The sequence below is a fragment of the Aulostomus chinensis genome, chromosome 7, assembly GCF_037954235.1.
Source record: "Aulostomus chinensis isolate RoL2024-O1b breed Wild chromosome 7, RoL_Achi_v1.0, whole genome shotgun sequence".
Lineage (NCBI taxonomy): Eukaryota > Metazoa > Chordata > Actinopteri > Syngnathiformes > Aulostomidae > Aulostomus > Aulostomus chinensis.
The window spans coordinates 27979035-28001610 of NC_141326.1; the positions used below are offsets into that span (position 1 = coordinate 27979035).

The following is a 22576-nucleotide window of genomic DNA, read 5'->3' on the forward strand; positions in this document are numbered from 1 at the left end:
CTCGTGTTGCCTCTGCATCTGCTGCGCTGATGTTTCATTTTGACGTCATTTTATTTCCGGAGCCTCATATTGCCTCATGCACCCTGCGTTTACCTGCTGATTTTTACCGAGTTTGGTGTCCTGGTTAATCTGTGCCAGGCCAAACGACGACTGCATGAGAAGCTCAGGCTAGCAGCATTTGTCCTCTCTTTATGAACAATTTAACGCGGTTATTGGTTGATATTTTGTGTCTGCTTGCAGCGGCTCACATTGCAGCTGCAGCGGCTGGTGGGGAGAGGAGGATCGGCCTGGGCAGGGTTGAAAAGAAGCTCATCACCTTTTTTCTTTTTAAGCTGGTATGCTAAATAACACTGACATGAGAACGGGAACCACTTTGATGTGTTTTTATAACCGCCATCTTGGTGACAGTACGATTCAGGATGCGCCTGTTTGGACGATCCTCCTCATACTTCCATAATTAACGCTAACGCTATAATGACATTTGTCTTAATAGAAAAGATTTAGTTTTGTTGAATTTGGTTATGTTCTGAAATATAATCATTGAAATTGAGTGATATTGGTAACGTGCCAACCAATTGCAATTTTCTCAGATGTTTATTTTCGACAAGGAGCAGGAATTGAATTGTATCACTTTGTGCTGGAGGTCAGATGATTGCGAGTGCTGCTGCGTCCACGTTGTTTATCAGGTCGCTTGAATTTCAGTCGCACAATGTGGCTTTGTTTTGGGTGACGTCTTCAGATTGGACACATCCATGACGTCTGGCTCGAATCCACCGGAATCTCAGACGATGTTTATAGTCTGATTGGCGCCGGCTCGTATTGGTTGATGAGGTAAGTAGCAGAGGACTCGGCGTGTGGACAGTAGACGACTGTGTTCTCATGTCTGTCCGGTCAGGTTACATCAAATTGATTTTAGAGGAACTTGAACACATTAAACAAACAAAAAATAGATCAATCAAAGTCAGCAGAACCACAACTCATAATCCCTGTGTTCTGTGTTTGTTGACGCTGCACAATGCATCCGTCCCCAACAATAGAACGGTTCTCTCTGCAGATGAGCTCAGAATGTCGGGAATTCTTAAAAACATGTGGCGCTGAATGGAATTCGGTACTGAGATGAGCAGAATCAGCCAGTACCCAGAATGCATCTTGTTTTGATGGTTTCCTGCAGCTGGAGTCTACGGGTTGACGTCTGTGCAGCAGAGCGCACACACACACACTTCCTCTCTCCTCCCAGAGCATCACGGCGAGGAATCTCGCTCATGTTTTTCTATTATCTGTAGCTGCAGCGACTCATATAGACGTTGACAAGTGGCCTGGATCTACAGGAAACCATCAAAACGAGAGAATGCTAGGGGAGCCATGCTGGAGAGAGAGAGAACCTTGACATGGGATGACACTGTTCCGTAGGAAAGTTCCCCTCTTTCCTCCCTTGTTACTGCTGATAAGCACTTACGCCATGTGGGTTTGTCCCCGTCACATTTTAGTTGCATTTTCATTCATATTCTCAGGAATTGGGAACAACAAATTGCGGCATGTTTGTTGTGACCGTCCTGGTTATACTCTTGAGTGTATGACAGAGCGGAGGTGGAATATGAACCTCTTTCTTTAAAGGTCCAGGTCATCGACCGCACTTTTACACGGCCCTGTTTCAGTCTTGGACCAAGCAGATGTGCGACTCTACGTCGAGACCACAACGCGTGTATCATTTGATTGGTTGTAGAATTCCTGGCTTCAAATGCAACCGAAAACGGACCCTCCTGCCACTAACTAGACCAGTTACTGTTGGCCACTCTTTGAATCTTTGCTTTTCCCCTGTAGGCGGTGGTGGTGCAGTGTTCCTCCACAGTCCAAAGACATCAAGAGGGGACCAGGTTAATCCAGACTCTAAATTGACCGTAGGTGTGACTGTGACGGTTCACCAGTCCAGGGTGAACCCCGCCTCTTATCTGAAGGCTGCTGGGATCGCCTCGCTGTGGTGTGTTTGCAACAGCTGATGATGGGGACAGGACCCTGACAAGAATGTGATCTGGACTCCGATGAGCCGGAGCAGGAGCAGCCCAGTGTGTAGAGCTCCGCGTCCTCCAGCTCTGAAAACCACGAGTGGATACAAGACGCAAGGTGGCCGAAGTTGAGCGTTTTACAGTGAAACAGCGTTTGTGGATGGAGCCTCGTTAGTGTGTCACTCTGATGACCTTTGGTGCCTCCTCACCTCTTTATCTGCTTTTGTTTTGTGCTCTCATTCTCACTTCCTCTTGAAAGTGTAGGACACACACACACACACACACACACACAGGCATCACTAGCACACACACACATAGCACGACACACACACACACTTTCACAGTTCGACATTGTGAAATTCTCTCCATCCCCTCCCCTCAGCATTTCCTGTTTTCTTCACGCTTGTGCTCGTCTGTTTCCAGAGGGCTGTTTGTTTGCAGACCTGCTCTCAAAGGACGCCCTTCAGTGTGACACTTCCTGTTTTCACTCGACCGCGGAAGACGAATCTATGCCCGCTGGATCAAGGAAAACGGCTTGACTGCTCAATTATCAGCTGGTGGAAGACAGCCAGGCCTGATTAGAGTCATCAGCGTTCATAGCCGAGCTCAGAGACGACTCAACGTGACCCTAAAGAGTTTTATTAAAAACAAAAAAACAAAACAAAACAGCTGTTGTGTCTCTGGGCTGAGTATCAGCTGCAATTAAGAGGAAATTCTTGTCCAAACAAATCCAAAATATTTCAACCCGAGTGGCGAATGACTTCTCAAAAAGCGACTGAAAAACTGAAAGCAACTGATGGAGCTCCTCAAGTTCTGGCTCTAAAAACCTCCGGCGCTGCTCGAAGTTTGGCGTGCAGTTAATTATTGAGTCACTTGGTGATTCTGTGTTTCGGTTTTGGGGATTTGGTCGATTGCAAGGTGAAGAGAATTATGAAGATTTTCAGAGGGCAACAGCGACCTTTCCAGCTGAAATTACATTTGAAATTCTGGAATTAATGGCATGCTTGCCAGCGTTCATCTGGACGAGTGTGGACGTCACACAACGTGTTGAAAATACATTTCTCCTGGCCTGCGTTCAAGTCCGGGTGAAGTCTGAAGTACTGGAAGTGCTGGGTTCAGTTCTGATGACTGAACTCGGTGCATCCAGAACTGCCCTCTCGTGCACAGCAAGTGACGCGTGAAAGTAGACAATGTGCAGTCATTCACAGGCTCAAACTGTAGTAAAGTCGACATCACAAACCTTAACTTGTGAGGGACACTGCCGCCGCGGCGTGTGTGTGTGTGTGTGTGTGACACCTGACGTGACCTGACGATGTGGTTGTATTCGCTCTCTGGCTGTGACACTGGAGGCGTCCAACATGATGGAAGGATGAAGCAGCAGCTCTCTGATTATGCGGGGGGGGGGGGGAACATTCTCCACCAACTCATATCTCTGGGGGGGGGGGGGATTTATCAACTTAGAGTAAACGCGCCTTCTTTCACGTTCTGAAGATGAACATGACGCTGAACTGCGCCTGAGAGCGGTGGAGAAACAGCCTCCTGTTTGGATGTGGACATGTGAATGCAGGGTGACGGACAGAAACGGGCCAAAGGCACAAGGAAGTGGACACCCAGCGAAGGGGAAATCCTCTGTGTGGGTCACACACAGCATGTGAGTGTGTGTGTGAGAGAGAGATAGATGCTGTACTGAAGCTGACCAAGCCCTCTACACACACACACACACACACACGGTTGTATTTCCTTCACTTGACAACCCATGGCGTTCGTCGTGTGTCCATCGCTGGTCACTGAGGTGTCACTTGGGCTGAGGCTGAAATTCAAGGGGGAAAACAACTCAGCATTTTTATACTCACTTGAGGAGGTTTTTTACTTTTGTCGAAAAAAAAGTAGTGAATGTAAAATGGGTGACGGGAACCTGCTTTTCAAGTAAGGTCTGATGGAGTCTTAAAGTCATGTGACTAACCAGCTCTTCCTGGAGTCTGACATGTCCACACAGCAGCGGCGTGGCTACTTTTAGCTGGTGCTAGTTTAGCCAGTTGATGGAAACATGGCGCATAGCTATTTTTTTTTTTTTTTGGTGACATTTCCAAGTTCAGTTAACAGGTAAATAGAAACACAGCTGCTTGCTTACGTTCCCGCTAACTCCGCCCACCGCTCGCCTGTGACAGGAACCTGATCTCCATCTTCAAACAAGTCTTCACCCAAGGACTTGTTATCATGAGGACTTGCTTTTTGTCCCCTAATGGAGGCGAGGCCCCACAGTGACTGTGCAAACACATGTATGTTCCCTTAACAGCAGGATAACCTGGTACACGCACACACACACACACACACACACACACACGGTAGCAGAACAGCAGTGAGGCAATACAGAGCAGAGACAGAATGATGGATCTCTTGATAACACTGGAGCCACTATTGTCTTTGCAGTGCTCAGACAAGGGTGTGTGTGTGTGTGTGTGTGTGTGTGTGTGTGTGTTGTGAAACAGCTAGAGGGAGGGAACCTCCCTGGAAGCCAACACACGTCCGACTCTTTTCTGTACAATTACATAAATATTGCAAAAGAACACATGGGGGCAGGCACATTGGGAATATTTGAGAACAAGTCAGTCAGAGGACAGCAAACACGAGTTTGAACACCACAGGAAATGTGGGCATCAGTGTGTCCCCCCCCCCCCCCCCCCGGGGTCATGTAGGTGTAAATCTGTTTGATTAGCGTACAAATAGTTTGTTGTTTTGAGTGTGTGTGTGTGTGTGTGTGTGTGTGGGGGGGGGTTAGACCTTTTTGGCCTCTGTCTTTCCACTGGCTCACTTCAGCTCGGGCTGGTTTGGCCCGTTTCCCCCGGCCCCTACAAGGTACTTACTGTTACCATTTTGGTCCCTGCTCCACTGGTGCTCCAGGCGAGCCAAGCGGGGACTAAAATGTGATGTAAACACGTAGCGGGGCCCTGATTGGGTAACTCGCCCGAATACGTCGTCTACTTTCATCTTGGCCTCGGTGGCATCCTGGTCGATGGCTTGGTAAAGCCTTTCATTCTTTTCTTGGCGGTTCTGTTTTCACGCTTGAAGCCTTGCCCGTCTGTCCTCCCTCACTTTGCCGACCGAGCAACAGGCATCACGCTGCCTCCATTGTTGTTGTTGTGCTGCACACAGATTACGCCGGGGAACTCTGGGCCAGTGAGTCCACCCACGCTGACGTGATACCCAGTGCTCGTGGACACGCACGTGTACCGAACCGTACCGACCTGACTGGAGCCCGAGTCAGCCTGTGGAAACACGCCTTAAGTGTTGAACACCGTTACGGCGCCCCGGCTGTCGAAAAAGGCTGAGAGCTGGAAAACAACAAATGAAAAGAAGATCTCAGGAGGAAGGAGCGTCAGCCACAGGTGAGACCTTTGCCCAGGCTGCAGGTCAGTCTTCTGAGTAGACCGTACCCCCCCCCCCCCCACACACACACACGCGCGCTGTACTAAGCAAACATCTCCTGAGTGACACTGTCGCTGCTGCGACGGTCATGTGATGATATGAGGATGCAGAGCTGCACATCCTGGTAGGAGCTTCCAGCTCGACAGCAGCTGAGGCCTGATGGGAAACAGCAGGTGAAAATGGGAGTCTGTTGTATTAGCATGTGAACAGTTTGTTGACAAGTGTGTGTGTGTGTGTGTGGGGGGGGGGGGGGGCGCACAGCGGCAGAGGCGACATCTTGCTGTGAAGCTGAAAAGTCTCTTCAGCTCATGAGACTGTTTGTACAAATACTTCTCTTTTGTGATGGATACACACCACATCATGGCTGTGGAACCTTCGGACGTTCTTTTAAAGGGAGTCGACTCATCCACCTGGAGGTCCAGTTTGAACCAAATGTGTTCATTTACAGGAAGAGAGACAAAAGTTTTCCCTGGGAGACGAATTTCCTCTTTCAGGTTAGACTAAATGTGGAAGCAAAAGTTCCAGTGATCAGAACAATAACATGTTATTTCTTTTTCTGTGTAAAAAAAAAAAAAACCAACAAAAAAATTAAAAAAAACCTAAAATGACTTTGCTAATGTTTTCGTGGCTCAATAATCGAACATTTACACGTTAAAAGGTTGCAATCCTGGTTTCATGTGGCCGCTGCTGAAAAATGACTTTGACCAGAGTGTTTTAAGCTAAAATGAAAGTGCCTGTCAGGTTACGTGTGGTAGAAGTGTGGTGTGCATGTGTGCTCAGAGAGAGGAGTGAAAGGAGTGTCCGCTTGGTTCGTTTCCAACGCTGTCAGTCGGAGCCGCCGCTGCCGAATCCCTACCAATGCAAGGAGTCGTTTAATCTGAGAGGGAATGATGATGTCACTGATTTCAGTCCAGTGGTCTGAACATCCTCCACGCACTCTCCTTCCTTTCTCAGGTCATTTTGTGAATTTGGGCCCAAAGATGTGCATCAGCTTCCCTCCTGGCCTTCGGCCTCCCCAGTAACACCGCCAGCTGTCCCCGAAGAGCTCAAGATGCGAGGAGTGTTTCTACGAGGACAGCGCCTCCATGAACGGTTGGTCACCGCCAACGTGTCCACATCACCTGCGAGTATGAGTGTGTGTTGCTCTGGGGAGTGTTCCTGCGTCTGTGTGTGTGTGTGTGTGTGTGTGTGTGTGAGATACGGGGGGGAAGCATGTGGTTGTTATCTGCCAGCAGGAGCCTGGCAGCGGCGCCTGTTGCATCTCTGCTGATCTCAGGCTCTTCATGCTGCAGGGTCGCTGCTGTTTGCCCTCATTTCACTTTCATGCTGCATTGTTTTGTTGCTTTGTGCGGTGATGCATTTCCTGTCACTTTTGCATTGTGTAGCATCACACACGGGCTCCATGACTGAACAACTGAACTTGTACTCATACGCGCACGCACAAACACAGTTAATTTAAATCATGAAAACAAAGAGATTTGAAAACCATCAGCCAATCAAGAGGAATTCTTATTCCCATGACAGAAAAAGCTCTTACATGTTTTACAAACACAAGCTTCTGCAACTTCCACCCTTCCACGGGGTCCTCAAAATACTACAAACTGCAGTACTTTTGGACAACAACAAGAGAGGGCGGTCTGGGTTTCCTTGCTGAGGCTGCTGCCCCTGCGACCCAGACCTGGATAAGCGGAGGAGGATGACGACGATTGTAAAGTATTTATAGGGTGTTCTGCTGTTGGCCTGCGTTTGCACTCGCGCGCGGTGACTGCAGGAGGAACGACCCAGCAAACCTCTGGATATTAAAGCGTGGGCTGCTCAGACCCAGAAGGCTGGGTTCAAACCAGCTACCTGACTCTTTCCTCTCCTTCAACTTATCACGTACTTTTTTGCGAACAGTTATGCAGCCAAATCTTCCAACCAGACGACGACCATCGGTCTCGCTTTCGTGATCCCTCTTGCTTGGGAACCAGCAGAACACTACGATGCGACGCCGCCATCGCGTGCTTCATCCTGTCAGCGTCCTCTGGGCTGAACTCTGGTTGACTCTGGCGCCACTGCAGCAGCACCCGAGTTGCGTGAAGTCACCCTAAAAACCTCAGGTGCAGTCCCAGCTTCACCTCCAGCTGAGAGACGATGCCTGACCTGAACAGGTTCACTGAGAGGCTGCAGAATGTTTATGTTGTTAGAATTTGACAAAACTAAATCTCCTCCTGTTTGTCCTGATGGTTCAGGGTCCTGGTTTCATTCTGAACGCCATGTAGGTCCACACCTGCACCGACTCTCAGTTTTCCATGTAACAGTGACGGGTTCCATGACTAAATACCCAGTTCCTCTTTCAGGCATGTACTCAGACATCTGTCCTGCGTATCAGGCGCTAACTGCAGCCTTTTGCAATGCGGTGATGGACCCAGACGCACCCTCGTCTGCCTCCGCCTGTGTCTCACACGCTGAACTCCATGATAATTCATTCTCGCTTCCTGTGTATGTGTCATGTGCCGACATCTCTCACACGCAAACAGAGGTCTGGAACCTGATTAGTGCGGGTGGCGAGTCTTTGTTTGAGGACAAAGGATTTCCCCGTCTGAGACCAGCAGCCGGTGGCAAAGAGACAAGAAGGAGGACAAGATTAGCTGCTGCAAGAGGAAAGAGGGTGGGGGGACAAGGGGGGCCTGCAGATGGGAAAAGATGAGGGTTCAGGGAAGATTTAGACCTGGATTTGTGATCCTCTTCCTGATTTGAGTCTGAACACAGTTGAGATGAACAGAACGAAGGTAGAGATATCCACATCGTAAACAGAAGGATTCCAGTCAGCCCATTCGCTGATACACAGATGGTTAGCCTGACTGGGCCGAATGCTAACGTCATCAGAGGCTAGTGGCACGATAACAGCGCAGCGGAGACCAGCACCAGGTTCATGAACAAAAGTCACAGACTTTGGTGCGTGTTTGGAGGAGTTTTGGTGAGACGCTCACCTGACAAGGCAGGCAGATTCATACGATCACACCAAGAATCCATCTTTCCTTGATTCAGGGGCTTGTGTCTTCACCAAATGTGGTCGGAAGGAATTAGGTGGGGTTTAGGTGTGGCGGTGGTGAGATCTGATTGCTTGGCTCGCCTGCGATCGACAGGTGGCTCATCCAATCACCTGACAACTATGAGGCGAGTGATTGGATTTTATGATGAAGAGAGATTCTGTGGGCGACTCCTCAGATGAAACGAACCCTCCAGAAGTGTTGGGTTAGTGAGACACGCCCCCCTCGTGCTCCTAGATCTGTTGAGTCAGCCATGCTGGTTTTCTTCCTCTGCGTCAGCCCAACATCCAATCATCTGCCGCCATCTTTGTTCAGCATTTGAGCGAAACAGTTGCATTGATGAGTGGCGCTCGTGCTACTGAACCGTGTGGACAACCACTCCAGGGAATGATTGGACTCCTGCGTCCAGGCAGGAAGGGTCTTTCTGGGCTCTGGCCTGGCTGAACTCCCCCGTACAGCTGAAGGTGAACGTTGCTCTCACGTAGCAACACTTTACACCTCACTATGGCTGAAGTTCTCTGAATGTGGCTGCAAAAGTTTGGTCAACTCCAAGGTTTCTGACATTTAAGATGGTTCACGTGCAGAGACTGATGATACATTTCAAGACCAGGACAAAGGGAGAGGTGAAAATGGAACAGAAAGGGTGAGATAGGAAGGACGAGACCGGGCCAAGGGCAGAAAAAAAAAATGCCAGAGGCAGAAGAATGGGGTTAGCAGCATGGAGCAGGGGGTGGGGTGTGAGGGGGGAGTGTGTGCTGGTGAAAGAGAGCAGAATTCATTTGAAGGTGAATAGAAACAGCTTGGCTCCATTCAGGGACTCCTGTCGCACTGGAGGAGGCGGGGGGGTTAACAGGGGCCAATGTCACAGCTGGGGCCGCCACACTCTTCATATGCTAATACGCTGCAGAGACACTGGCAGTGATGCAACACACACAGACGTGCAGGTACATGTCGCCGTCCTGTCCCTGGTCTTTGTGGGGCTGCCGTCGTGCTCGGCCTCCTCCTTCTGAGTCGCTCCAATCTCACAAAAATATGAGAAGTGACCACGCAAATAACCACATTTTAAGACTGCATGACATCATGGCGGCGCGGCGTCTGTGAAGATTACAGAAAACTGCTGTGGAAACGATGGCTCGCCTTCACGACTTGTTACAGCTCAGAAAAATAAAAAATTAAGGCTGACGTGATGTAAACAGGAAACGACGATCCCCGATTTGTTTCCGCCACGGATGTTTAGCAAATTCTTTATTTTGAGAGTTTACACCCGGAACTAAAACGACCAGCGAGCACACGACTTGTTACCTTGAATTATTTAATTAGGAGCAAAGACGGTGAACAAAAGACAAAAGTGCACCACTGTGTTTATGTTCAGGTTTACAGGACCACCAAGCCCACGAGGCCTCGTGTGATTTAAACTACTGTTGCTAACAAACCTGGAGCTGATGTCAGCAAACGCATAATAACCATGTCTCTGGTCAGGTTCCTCTCGGGAACTTAAAATGGCCGACAGTTGTTCAACATGCATTTCCATGATAATGACGCGCTCCACCACTCTGAGATGTCGCCGATGCACTTAAGGATTGTGGGTAGTGTAGTAACTTGTGTCTTCCACAGATGCAGGTTCCACTGACCTGCTCACACGGGGTTAGGCGACCGGAAAGTCGACTGGAGAGGCGGAAGATCTCCGGAACTGCCATGAACGTATGGAGCTCAGGGTGAGTCATGAAAACTCCTCATCTTCTTACATCCAGCACAAGGCCTCGCCGTCACTGCCCCTGACCGGCACCAGGGATGGCAGCTGTGAGTCAGAGTAAAAGAAACAAAACAAAAAACCCTCATCGTTGTGAAACAGAGCAGCTTGTGTCAGAGGATGTTGTCCACCATTGATAAACTCCTGCACGCCGGCTTTATCTTGTTCCACAGCTGATGGTGTCGAGGGTGTGAGGCAAACAGGACATGGCGGGGAGATAAGAGCTGTCAGAACACGTCTATATTTGGAGCGACACGATCGGCGAGGACTTAAAGGAAATCTACACTCGGTCCAGTCAGAGGTTGAGATGTTTGGGATAAGATGCCTTTACTATGCTTCCAATTGCAAAGTGGCATTTATGGACATTTTCATTTCATTCCCAGGGAATATTTCATCCATCTCTGTCTAAAAATCCATCCATCCATCTTCTCCCTCTTCTCCTGTTGAGGGTGGTGGGGGTGGAGCCTATCCCAGCAGCCTTCCCCCTGGACAGGTCACCAGTCCATGGCAGGGCCAACACATAGAGACTGACAACCATTGGCTCTCCCAGCCACGCCTACGGTCAATTTAGAGTCTGGATTAACCTGGTCCCTCTTGATGTCTTTGGACTGTGGAGGAAGCTGGAGTACCAGAGAGAACCCAGCAGGAACAGGGAGAACATGGAGACTCCACACAGAAAGACCCCGTGTTGCAGCTGGGGCTCCACCCACAACCTTCTTGCTGGGGGGCCACAGTGAGGACCACTGCACCACTGAGCTGCCTGTCTAAAAATATCAGACTTATTCATATAAATACATATAAAAGCTCCTATTAATCGAATAAAAAACACACTTCATGTAAACAATGAAAATAGTTCCATGGTAAGATATAATTAGGAGATAAAGAGTTAAGAAAACTGGAGATAAAAGCTGTTTCTCTCATCATTTCACTCTCTGTCTCAAAGTTCTGACTCCAGCAAACGTAGGGTTTCATCATCGGTGGCCATTTCTTCTTCTGACTGGTGGAAGCAGGCTTGAATACGTCGACGCTGGTGCGTGTTTGTGTCGAGACTTTCCTCAAGACAACATCCACTCTGGGGTCTGTGGCTTCACCTCCCCCTCCTCACATCGTCACGCTCATCTGGAGCTGATTGGACCTCCATGAACAAGTGACATCAGGTCAGCACATCATCAAATCTGTCGGCCGAGATGCCGGAGATCCTGCCGGGTGATGTGAAACCATCCCGCTGCTCAGAGTCGGACCTTACGTGTCCTCGCGAGAATAATCACAGAAAGTCAGAAATATTCAAACAAGAGAAGAGATCCACGTTCGCTGCGAGCCCAGATGTTGGTGAGGTGCTTGAGTCAGAGCCAGAAAGACTCCTGGACGTGTTGGCACTCCAGCGCCCACGCAGATGAGCCTCTCCAGCCCGGTGAAGGCTGCAGGGACAGGAATAGCTGCAGTGCCGCCGGAGCAGCTGCTGTTGTTCCGCTGCTTGTCGCGGACGCATAGAGAAGCTCATTCAAAGACGACGAGGGCCTTGATCCATTTGTGGTTCCGGCGCAAACATAAACCCCAAGTATTTAACAGTTTAGTCTCGAGTTTAAAGCAGCGGCTTGGGAGGATTATTGATCTAAAACCAGTATTTAGTGTTTTATTTGAGCCGGAGACGAATGTTCCTCTCACTGACGTGATGGCCCATCTTCCTAAAAGGTCAACCAGCATGACCCCAACAGTTGTTGTTTGGCTGACCTTTGACCTCGCTGGAAGGACACCAGAGGAAAGAAGTGTTTCTTTATCAGCAGGGATTCTAAAAGTGAGGGGAGAAAAACTCTCTCTCTGTAAATGTAAAAATACATATATGAACATTTAAAAAAGAAAAAATGAGAGCATCTTGGAGAGTCAACGTTTACTGTGGAATGTTTTAAAAGTTTATATTAAATTAGATTCAATTCTTTAATTTCCTGAAGGAAATTAGATTCTGGTCCAGCGGAGAGGCCAGAGAGACATGACGCACACAACAATCGCAGCAACCCAACAATCTGTTTCATGTTACAGCGCGACTGTTAATGTTCTCTTTTTGTTCTCTACTTAAGGAGGTTTCTATTGGAAAAGAACAATAATAATAATTAAAAAACAAAAAACAAAAAACAAAGCACCTGATGTTTGATGTCATCATGTGGTCGCGCTGAGATGCCTCGCTGCTTGTGGAACTCCAGATAAATTGAATAATGTAAAACACACCGTTCTGGGCCTGTGATATTACAACACACCGGCTCTCATTTGAATGGCGACTCTTTTCTCCCTTGGTCTTCCACCCCTCCCCCCCTCCTCCCCTCCCTCCCTTCCTTCCTTCTCCCTGCAATTCTTCTGTCTGTTTGCACTCACTTGATCCGGAGCGGAAATTCCTCTCCGTTTTTGTGAATGACAAACTCATTAACAATTCATCAACACGGGCCCGCTCCATCCGGCCCCCGTTTCTATGGCGACCGCCGCTGGGGCTCCTCTGATTGGTCGGCTGACACAATGTATCCAATGAGGCGCCTCCTGTTTGTAGCCATTCAGCAGCCTGGCGCGGCAGAGCGCATTGAGCAGCCGGGGGAGAGAGAGAAAGGGTGAGCGAGAGCCTGCAGAGACTCGATTCATACCGCAGACTGAGGGGGAGCAGGCGGCGCAGACACACGGACATAACCCGCATGGTCCACGGATCCCTGTACCAGCACCACCAGCACCACCCGCAACTCTCTGCCCTGGATCTCCGAGGAGGAAGGTAGAGGTGGGGGCGCCTGGAGCCGCGGAGTTACAGATCTTTCTTCCACACTGGGTGACTCATTGATAAATAACATCCCGGCCAGATACATGAATGAGCGCCAGCTCAGGCAGCCCGCAGCCGGGGAACCAGTGACGGAGACCCGCTAGAGCACCGAGCAGCGGCACCGGGAGCATTTGGAGCCAGAAGTCTTCAGTTTCTTGCTTTTTCTCCTTTTTTTGTTGTTGTTGCTGTTGTTCGTTTTTTGCACCCTCGCCAGGAGCCTCCAGGCAGCTTCTCCTCCTCATTTCCAACAACCATCTAAAACTTCCTGCTTATAAATGCTCGACAAGCTCAAGCCCGTCGTCCAGCTCGACTCCGTGATGGCCATCAGCAAGACGGTGGGCTGGCTCCGGGAGCAGCTGGAGACGCGCAGGGACTGCCTGCTGGTGATGGACTGCCGGGCCCAGGAGCTCTACGAGTCGTCTCACATCGACACGGCCATCAACGTGGCCATCCCGAGCCTCATGCTCCGCCGGCTCAAGAAGGGCAACCTGCCCGTACGGTCGCTGCTGTCGGACGGGGAGGACCGGGAGAGGTTCGTGCGGCGGTGCAAGACGGACACCATCGTGCTGTACGACGAGTACAGCCGGGAGTGGAACGAGAACGTGGACGGGGGGTCGGTGCTGGGGCTGCTGCTGAGGAGGATGAAGGACGAGGGCTACAAGGCCTTCTACCTGGAGGGTGAGTGCGCTTCATTTCAGGGCATCCGCGTCATTCACACACGCACATCTCTGCGCCAGGTTGCACGTTTACAGCTGAAGCCTGTGTGTGTTTTTATGAATCGAGGTGCGGGATGTTGCTGCGTGTGAAAGATTTTTCTGCGTCAAATTTGATGCGTAATATTTTTTTATGGCGCAGCACAAACGTCCACATGGCGGCGTCGGTCTGACTCTCTCTCTGCTTTCCAGGTGGCTTCAGTAAATTCCAGGCAGAGTTTCCGGCTCTGTGTGAAACCAACCTGGACGGCTCCTCCAACAGCAGCTCCCCCACTGCCCAGGTGCTGGGACTCGGCGGGCTCCGGATCAGCTCCGACTCATCAGACATCGAATCGGACATAGACCGGGACCCGAGCAGCGCCACGGACTCGGACGGGAGCCCGCTGTCCAACCCGCAGCCCTCCTTCCCGGTGGAGATCCTTCCGCACCTCTACCTGGGCTGCGCCAAGGACTCCACCAACCTGGACGTGCTGGAGGAGTACGGTATCAAGTACATCCTCAACGTCACCCCCAACCTGCCAAACCTCTTTGAGAACGCGGGGGAGTTCAAGTACAAGCAAATCCCCATCTCGGACCACTGGAGCCAGAATCTGTCCCAGTTCTTCCCCGAGGCCATCAGCTTCATCGGTGAGTCCTGCAGTTGCTCCCCAGCGTGTTTACATCCAGGGCTCCATCACGTGTGTTCATAATGTTGCAAAGAAACAAAACCCCGCCTCTCGTCAGCTTCCATTGATAAAAAACAAAACAGGTATTAGAAGTACTTCACTTCCTCTTCACTAGGATTCGGTCCTGAACACACAGAGCCAGATAGTCAAGGACGTAATCTTATTAATGTCATATTACTTATCACCGGCAGGAAGTTCTTATTGTGCAATTGAGATTAGATGAGGTGTCTCTGGCTGTGGTCTTATCAGTCAATCACACACACACACACACACACACACACACACACACACACACACACACACACTCACAGCAGGTAGATTAAGGCCATTGTGTTAAGGCACAGGAATACAAGCTGGCCTCTAATGGTGCACTGGTTAAAACGCAGCGTGTACAAATGAGTTGACTTCAGTGGTCGACATCCTGGACGTCTCTTGTTTAATTGCAGCACAAAGGGCAACGTTGAAACATGAGAGGGGGGGGGGAGCGAAGGGGGGGGGCTGTAATTTGAGCACAACAGGAAGGAAGCGGCATTGAAAGTAATCTAGGACATGGCATTGCCCCCTCCCCATCCCACAACCCCCCCTTCCTCCCTCCACATTACAAAAGGAGCCATTTACAGGCCCTGTTGACATCCTGTTCGCCTTGACAGGGTGCCCTCATGACTCCTCCGTTTACATGCCCAAATGGCACCATTGTCAGAGCAACCCTGGCTAGCGGAAGAATGGTTTAATAGACCGTAATAGTCAATTTCCCAGGCGGCTACTCTGACCAAATACTAAAGAATGTCAGCTCTGTTTGTGTGCGCTACCACCGCAGCCCCTGTTTGTTGACTGACACGCCTGGGAGATAATCAGGATAATAACTTCCACTGCTCTCCCTGCTGGACCGACTCCAACTTCCAACGCAGCTTGACTTAAATGTCACAGATGTTTATCACAAGTTTTCCTCTGTCTGAGTAGAAGGGGCAGCATTTACCCGGACTTGTAGAAGCGTTGGCGTACCTAAATGTGCAAGTTTGGGACAAAGTGATTAATCGATCGAGTCCAAAAAGGCAAATATTGAACTGTTGGTCAGACAAAACAACTTGAAGACGCCACTGATTGACTAAACGATTAAACAAAAGGTTTGTTTTTTTCCCCACTCACAGCTTTAAAAGACATTTTAATTACCATTTCTTCTACGCTCTCTCCCCCCCAGATGAAGCTCGGGGTCAGAAGTGCGGCGTCCTGGTCCACTGCCTGGCCGGCATCAGTCGCTCGGTGACCGTGACGGTGGCTTATCTGATGCAGAAGCTCAACCTGTCCATGAACGACGCCTACGACATCGTCAAGATGAAAAAATCCAACATCTCCCCTAACTTCAACTTCATGGGTCAGCTCCTGGACTTTGAGCGCACGCTGGGCCTGAAAAGCCCGTGCGACAACCGCGTGGCCGTACCGAGCCAGCAGCTCTATTTCACCACCCCTACCAACCACAACGTCTTCCAGCTGGACCCCCTGGAGTCCACGTGAGGGACGCCATCGCCACCCTGTCCTTGCCGGAGGTTTTTCTGGGGCCTCCCATTGGAAAAAGCTGCAAAATGTTTCTCTTTATTCCGTCGTCTGCTCTGCGACTGGGCTCTTATTGAGGCGACAGCTGCTGAACGTGGTTACTGGAGGGCCGACGCTGTCCGGCCAAGACGCGTCTGCTGCAGACTTAATGAACAGAGACAGTGAAAGAGACGGAAAAGAGGAAGGAGAGTCGTTTTAAAAGTGCAGATCTACAATCTTGTATGTCAGTCGGACTTCTAGGGTCTTTTATCTCCCCTGTCTGACCTCTCAGACGGCTGTATGTTTCGCTTCAAAGCTCCTCGGCTGGTGTGCCAAAGAGACATGATTGTTCAAACTGGACGGAAACCCTTTTTAATGTTAGTCTTGGGGTCTAGCACTGGTTCCCCCGAGACTTTGGGGTGTATTGTCTCATTTGTCTTCTGCGAAGACTTGCCTGTGCGGGGTTGAAGCACCCCAACATTAGAAGGCACACTCTATACTGGACTCAGTTTTACACTTATGGAGTCATTTTCAAACATTTATACATTGTGTATATACGTATCTTAATATAAAGACAGTAAAAGCCTTGCTCTAGTATTTACCCTTTGCAACAAGTGGGTACTGAGGATTCTTGTTTCATATTCTACTTTTATGTAAGCATATTGATCAGTATGTTTCAGTTGATTATGCCAAAAATCAAATAGGCTTTCCAAGAATTGTGCAAAGATGTGTACATGTGTAATATATTTGATAATTGCTTTATGTGTGAATTCAGCCGACGGGCCTTGTTTTTGCACCTCCCCTCTCACAAATCAACATCCCCCTCGGTAGTTTGCCTTACTTTTGCGCTCAGGAGGTTTTTATTGTGCATTAACCTTCAGAGAAATTCACGTCTTTTTTTTTTTTTTTTTTAAACAAAAAAGTCAACTAAGTCCAGTTTTCATAGCCGCGTCTAATCTGGCGCCTCCTGAAGCATATCTGCCGCAGCCGGAACGTCTCTGAAGGTTAATGTGAGTAATCCTGACATGTGCACAAGGGTCTCTGACATGTGGACAAAGCAGGGGGCTTCGCTGGCCTCGCATCTTCAGGGAAAACTCTGTGAAATGCAGTTTTTATTTGTCAAGATAAGAGAAGAAGAATCTAGAGACCCCTCCTGAGAGAAGGCCTCGTTCCAGAGGAAGCGTGTTCAGTGACCTCTGCCACCCCCCCCCCACTCCTCTCTTACGAATGTAAAGAAAATATAAGTTATTAATAAATTGATATTTTGTCTACACTTTTCGCTTCTTGGACTGTTTTTCCACTGGTGTGTTTTGTCTGTGCGCAGCGACACATTCAGGGAAGTGTTGCAGTCCAGGCGAGTGTGAACCAGCAGGCAGAGTCACGACCATGAAGGTGGCCACCGTGAATCATGAGGACTGTTAACAAAGTGCTCGCTATTCATTAACTGCAGCTTTCGCTTTACTCTCCCGTTCAGAATAAGCACAGACGTGACGCTTGTGTAACAACGTGTTGTGCACGCTCTGTTCTGTGCGACAATCATTCACAAATGTCACACAAAATGTACAAAGTGACTCCAGTCACGCGGTAAACAACCTGACTGGTTTTTCCAGGTGCTGCTGACAACACACACGCCCTCTGGCACATCTCAAAGGTAGCGTTCAGCCTTCAAAAGGAGCTGAGAGTGCCTGGATGTGGTGTTATTCGATAGCAAGCATGGCCGCATGTACCTGTAGAGACCTGGAGGCCAGTGAGATTATCTTTGCAGCAAAAGGGAGGGAGGGGCAGTGTTGTGTTCTCACGCAAGCAGCGACTTGCCTCACAGTTCAGCAGAGACCTTCCAACATTCCCACACATGCTGATTAACTCTGACAGGACTGTGCGTGCACATGTGTGTGTGTGTGTGTGTATGTGTGTGTGTGTGTGTTCGCATTACTTCAGTGACTGAAGAGAAAAGTACACTGAACGCATCAATCCATAGAGATTAAAGCTAATAGATGCAGCATGTCACATCCTTCCATCCACCTCCACCAACTTTTCTAGCTCTTATCCTGTTAAGGGTGGTGGAGGTGGGGGGGGGGGGGGTGGAGCCTATCCCAGCAGCCTTCGGGTGAGAGGCGGGGTTCACCCTGGACGGGTCACCAGTCCATGGCAGGGCCAACACATATAGACAGACAACCATTCACTCTCCCAGCCACGCCTACGGTCAATTTAGAGTCTGGATTAACCTGGTCCCTCTTGATGTCTTTGGACTGTGGAGGAAGCTGGAGTACCAGAGAGAACCCAGCAGGAACAGGGAGAACATGGAGACTCACCCAGAAAGACCCCGTGCTCCAGCCGTGGCTCGAACCTGGAACCTTCTCGCTGTGAGGTGACAGTGCTGACCACTGCACCACCGAGCTGCCTAGAGTGTCCCATATGAAGGGATTTTCAGACTCCCAGGAAGGTATTGTTGTCTGCTGATGATGATTACAGCACGTTTGAGCAGCAGAACATCCTGAAACAGACCCACACTGCAGCAATTAGCCGCGAAAGACGAGATGCTGACGTTGTTTATTGCAGTGTATTTTTTTTTTTTTTTAGCTAAAACTTTTGGTCGTGTGCTACCATGAGCACAAGCGAGTCGGTGCATGAGGGTTATGGTTAAACTATTTATGGATTACTGAGCATACAGCTGGACTAAGAAGGTGTAGGTAACACCTGACAATGTGATAATAAATTCCTAAACTGAGGTTTTTGGACACTTTTGCTGTTGTTAGCTGTCAATTGCGATTAGCTTTAAGCTAAAAGTTTGCGGGTGGCTCTTTGGGCATTCTGAAGTCACAAGGGCGTGAGGCAGGAGGGACAAGAAGCATCTTTGTGAGCTCCAAACACACACTTGTGAATACTTGTAAGGCAAATCACACTTTTGGCTAAAACACATACAGCTGATAAAATATAACCACTACATCATTTTTATAATTATTCTGTCGATAAATGAAGCGAACAAAAAGAAAAAGTGTATGAAACCTCTCACACAAACCTCTCTAAAATTCCAGTCAATAAATGATATCCATTTACACTAATAAGAGGTAGAAAAGTTATCAGCAGACATACAGAACATAATACTAAAGAACTTAACACAGACATCTGGTCTTTTTTCGGCTCAGATTGGAAGGATAACCTGGCATTCAGTTGAACAAAGCCAGTGAATCATTGGCCCTGTAACAAAGGACTCAAACTGCACACTCATGTCCTGACGTAAATGATTTAAAAAAAGACTCCTACACTTCAGTAGCAGCTCCCCTTCACCCACCTTCCAGTTCAGGGGGATATTTTCCATTTCCTGGGTAATCATTTCATAGCACCTCTCCAACAAGCCAACTGCAACACCTAAAACACACAGTAATGAGCAAAGATTATTTCCTAACTCCGTCATTTGTCCTTCCTAAGAGCTTGGGTTTTTAATTTGCGACGTTTCCCCTTAAAAATTTATAGTCAAGACACAGGAAAGAGGCAGACATTTCTTTTGAACAAAATCCCCGATATACAGTGGTGCTCATTCATTCCAAGTACTGCAGGCAAATGTCTTTGGGATGCAAATTGATAATCAGTAGCTTCAGCATTCATTCATTCATTTTGTTTCTGGTTTAATGGTTTTGGGAGTCATGGGATGTGATGGATAAACTAGATTCCTGGAAGAGTCAACAGTCTATCACAGGATGAATGTATCGTACAGACGACCTGCCAATCACTGAATTACGTTTCATCACATCCGTACAGCAGCAGGTAGCTGAGGGGAATACTGCATAACGTGCTAAAACCACTCAGAAAGGCCCTTCAGTGGGAATTAATTGGTGCTTTACAGTTGCAGTAATTGAACTTATCAATGTGTAACTGTACTACCAGTTTACCAACGACATCATCAGGGGTTGGACGAATTCAGCACCACATTTATTGGAAGGCCCCTCCCTGGGTTACCGGTCCAATTCCCTGAGCCAAGCTGCAGTACACACTCAAAAATGGAGTTATGGGAGACACTTGTGTACTACACGTGTTACATCAAAAAGTACAGAGGTGCAGGTTTCTACTAACAGAGTAAGAGTGCAGTGAGGGGTACACAGTTGACCTTCACTAGTGCCTCTATTTCTACAGCTAAAATCCTTACCCAGGTTCAGGTAAACCGTAGAGTTGCAAATGAATCATCGTCAGATACCTGAAGCAGGGTTCAGAATCATGCCCAACCCAGTTTAAACCAAAGATCTGCATCGCAACTAGTTAGAACCTGGTTGCACTGGTGTGACGGTTACACTGCTGCAACCAGACAAGGCAGTGTATCATTTACCCCTGATGTCTCGACAAGCTGAGTCCAGCTGAGGCCGGTCAGTTTACATCGCTGCGAGTTTCCCTGCAACGGTTTCATCTCTGCATGAATCCTGGGGGTGTGGGGGGGACTGGCCTTCCAGGACATTAAAGTCAAGTCTAGCTTGTACTGGTAACTAGAGAAGATAGTCCTTGTTCCACTAAGTCGGTCACAAATTTGGGTTTTTGAATGGTAAAAGCGTGTCAGTTCAGGAGTGGTGGCCTGTCGATGTCTTGATCAAGGACACTGTGATGAATGGACTCGCTGGCTGCTGCTGCGGATCGAAGCTCTGAACCTGAGGGTGAAGGGACATACAGAAACCGTCCATCAAACCTGAACCCAACTATAGCCGAGCCTAGAAGCTTTTATTCAGCTGCCGTGATGTCATGGCAGGACTAGGATTGACAGATCGGGCCTGGGGAATGTGTGGCATGCCGAGCACCCGGGGGGCTCTCATGGCCGTTCTTCCTGTCTGCGGCTTGGCCTGTCGTGCCTTTAAAGTCAAGGATTAAAGGGCACAGGAAACTACCAGCACTAATTTTAGACTGGCATGTATGGGCCTGGCAGACCCCTTCAGCACCTTTATCACCACGGCCTTGCGGCTGTGACAGAGCAGGCCATACAGGGATCTGGAGACATGTGCGCCTGGGTCATGGGGAGTGCGGACGGGTTGGCATGACATGCGGGTCGATGACGGATGGGGCTGGAAGGTACAGTAGAGCGTGGAGTAAGCAGGCGTTCAGAGTAAAAAATAGCACTGCTTTAAAAAATGAAGGGGTCAGCGTTGGTGTGGATACGTTGCCTCCGGGTACGGACAAGAAGACGAAATGTTCAAAAACTTGGTTTACACTTCTTTGTGATAAGTTTTGACATGATTGGAACATCATGGCAGCAATTTCTCCTCTATCCTCCCCCTCAATGACTGCAAGGTGAACTGCTGAAATACCAAATCTCTGTTATTATGCAACATACCGAGGAGGTGCACTTGCATGGAGTTGATTATCCAAGGCTTTGCGGTAGCAAAACATTAAGCTACATTCTATATTTTTACTGGATCATTCTGTCTATTATTTTTTTTATTTTAGTTTTTCTTTGGAAGGCTGTATTTTCACTTCCCTGCTGGGCTGGATTGGGAAAGAAAGATACAAAGTTCCCAGGAAAGCCTGAGAACATCCCAAAACAGAGATCACGGTGAAATAAAAAACAAAACAAAAATTTTTTTCATTACTGAGCACAGTAGATTTTATTTCCTTTGGATCTATTTGTGTTTAATTTATAAAAAAATATATACCGTAGATTGTTTTGTTTTATGCCACGTTAGATGAGGTTACTGAGCAATCAGAGAGATGCTGCAGTGGTGGATGACAGGCGGAACAGAGTTCATATGCTTGTTCATCTAATCAAAAATTTGGTGTTTGTAAGTATTATGATATACAGTACATCTATCAGTTATTTAGTATTTCGAATACATTCAGTTTGCGCTTGAGCATATACAGTAAATCCATAAACTCCAGGCAACTCCATCAATTACAAGTTATCATTGTTTTGTTGTCGTGTTCATCCTTTGTCATTCACAGCTGCTGAATAACCTTATGTAATCATCTGATCACACAAACCAAGAAATAATGAAAACATCAGTTATAAAAAAATGAACTATTGTTTGCAACGAGGCTGCATCTCGGTAGTTACGTAACTCTCTCCAACATTTGTCCATCTGCGGTGCGTCACGATGCTGCGACTGAGATCAGCGGCGTCCTGTTTCTCTGGGCCGCAATCAAGTACAATCCACTGCAGTTTCGGTGGTTGAGAAAGTTTGGGTCATGAGACGAGCGAGCAAAGAAAAGACAAGAGGTTTTTTTTAATAATCGTGTCTCCTCTCTCATGTCTATAATGTGGGTGGCTGATATATCAGAAACACTTGTCAATAAACTCTAGTGCAGTTCAACACAACTGCAAACAACCTCATTGATAAACATACTGGTTAATACTGAACAGAATCACTGGCACAACTGATGGCATGAGCGTATATCTGAAGTGACTCACAAATGACCCAGTACTTCACTAGCAAACACACTTGGACCATGATGACGCGACATCACCATAAATAAACGTTGCCATCACTGGCAGCAGCAAGCGCTCAGGATCCCTCTGAGCTCCAGGTATTACCACCATAAACGGTGGGATAATGAGAGCCCACTAGATGTTTGGCTGGAGAATGAGATTGTTGATTTTTCGTGGCAGGAAAGGCTCACGACTCCAGGTGCTTGCTAATAACACTGTCCTCCGGTCGGAGCGGCTACCTTGCCAGCGTGTGGGCTGCTTTT

General features: G+C 48.5%; 1 protein-coding gene and 2 long non-coding RNA genes across 6 annotated transcripts in view; 2 read left to right on the forward strand and 1 right to left on the reverse strand.

Annotated features, from left to right (window-relative positions):
* Positions 1-4140: 4140 nt before the first annotated feature.
* Positions 4141-22576, reverse strand: part of LOC147259354 (uncharacterized) — a 63751-nt gene continuing 45315 nt past the window's right edge. For 3 of the 4 annotated variants that reach the window (XR_015117233.1, XR_015117231.1, XR_015117234.1), the window contains 3 exons: positions 19206-19282; positions 18226-18407; positions 9824-10259 (listed from right to left, as the gene is read on the reverse strand). This is a non-coding gene — a long non-coding RNA (uncharacterized LOC147259354). Of the gene's footprint in view, positions 4309-9823; positions 10260-18225; positions 18408-19205; positions 19283-22576 lie in introns of those variants that run through there. The other variant, XR_015117232.1, reaches the window with a different exon arrangement.
* On the forward strand, positions 5247-10156 carry LOC147259355 (uncharacterized). Its single transcript, XR_015117235.1, has 3 exons — positions 5247-5389; positions 6384-6521; positions 10076-10156. It is a non-coding gene; the product is annotated as an uncharacterized LOC147259355 (long non-coding RNA).
* Positions 12739-16137, forward strand: dusp6 (dual specificity phosphatase 6). Its single transcript, XM_086209692.1, has 3 exons — positions 12739-13683; positions 13911-14345; positions 15582-16137. The coding sequence occupies exons 1-3, from the start codon at positions 13281-13283 to the stop codon at positions 15893-15895; spliced, it is 1152 nt and encodes a 383-aa protein (XP_086065818.1). The 5' UTR covers positions 12739-13280; the 3' UTR covers positions 15896-16137.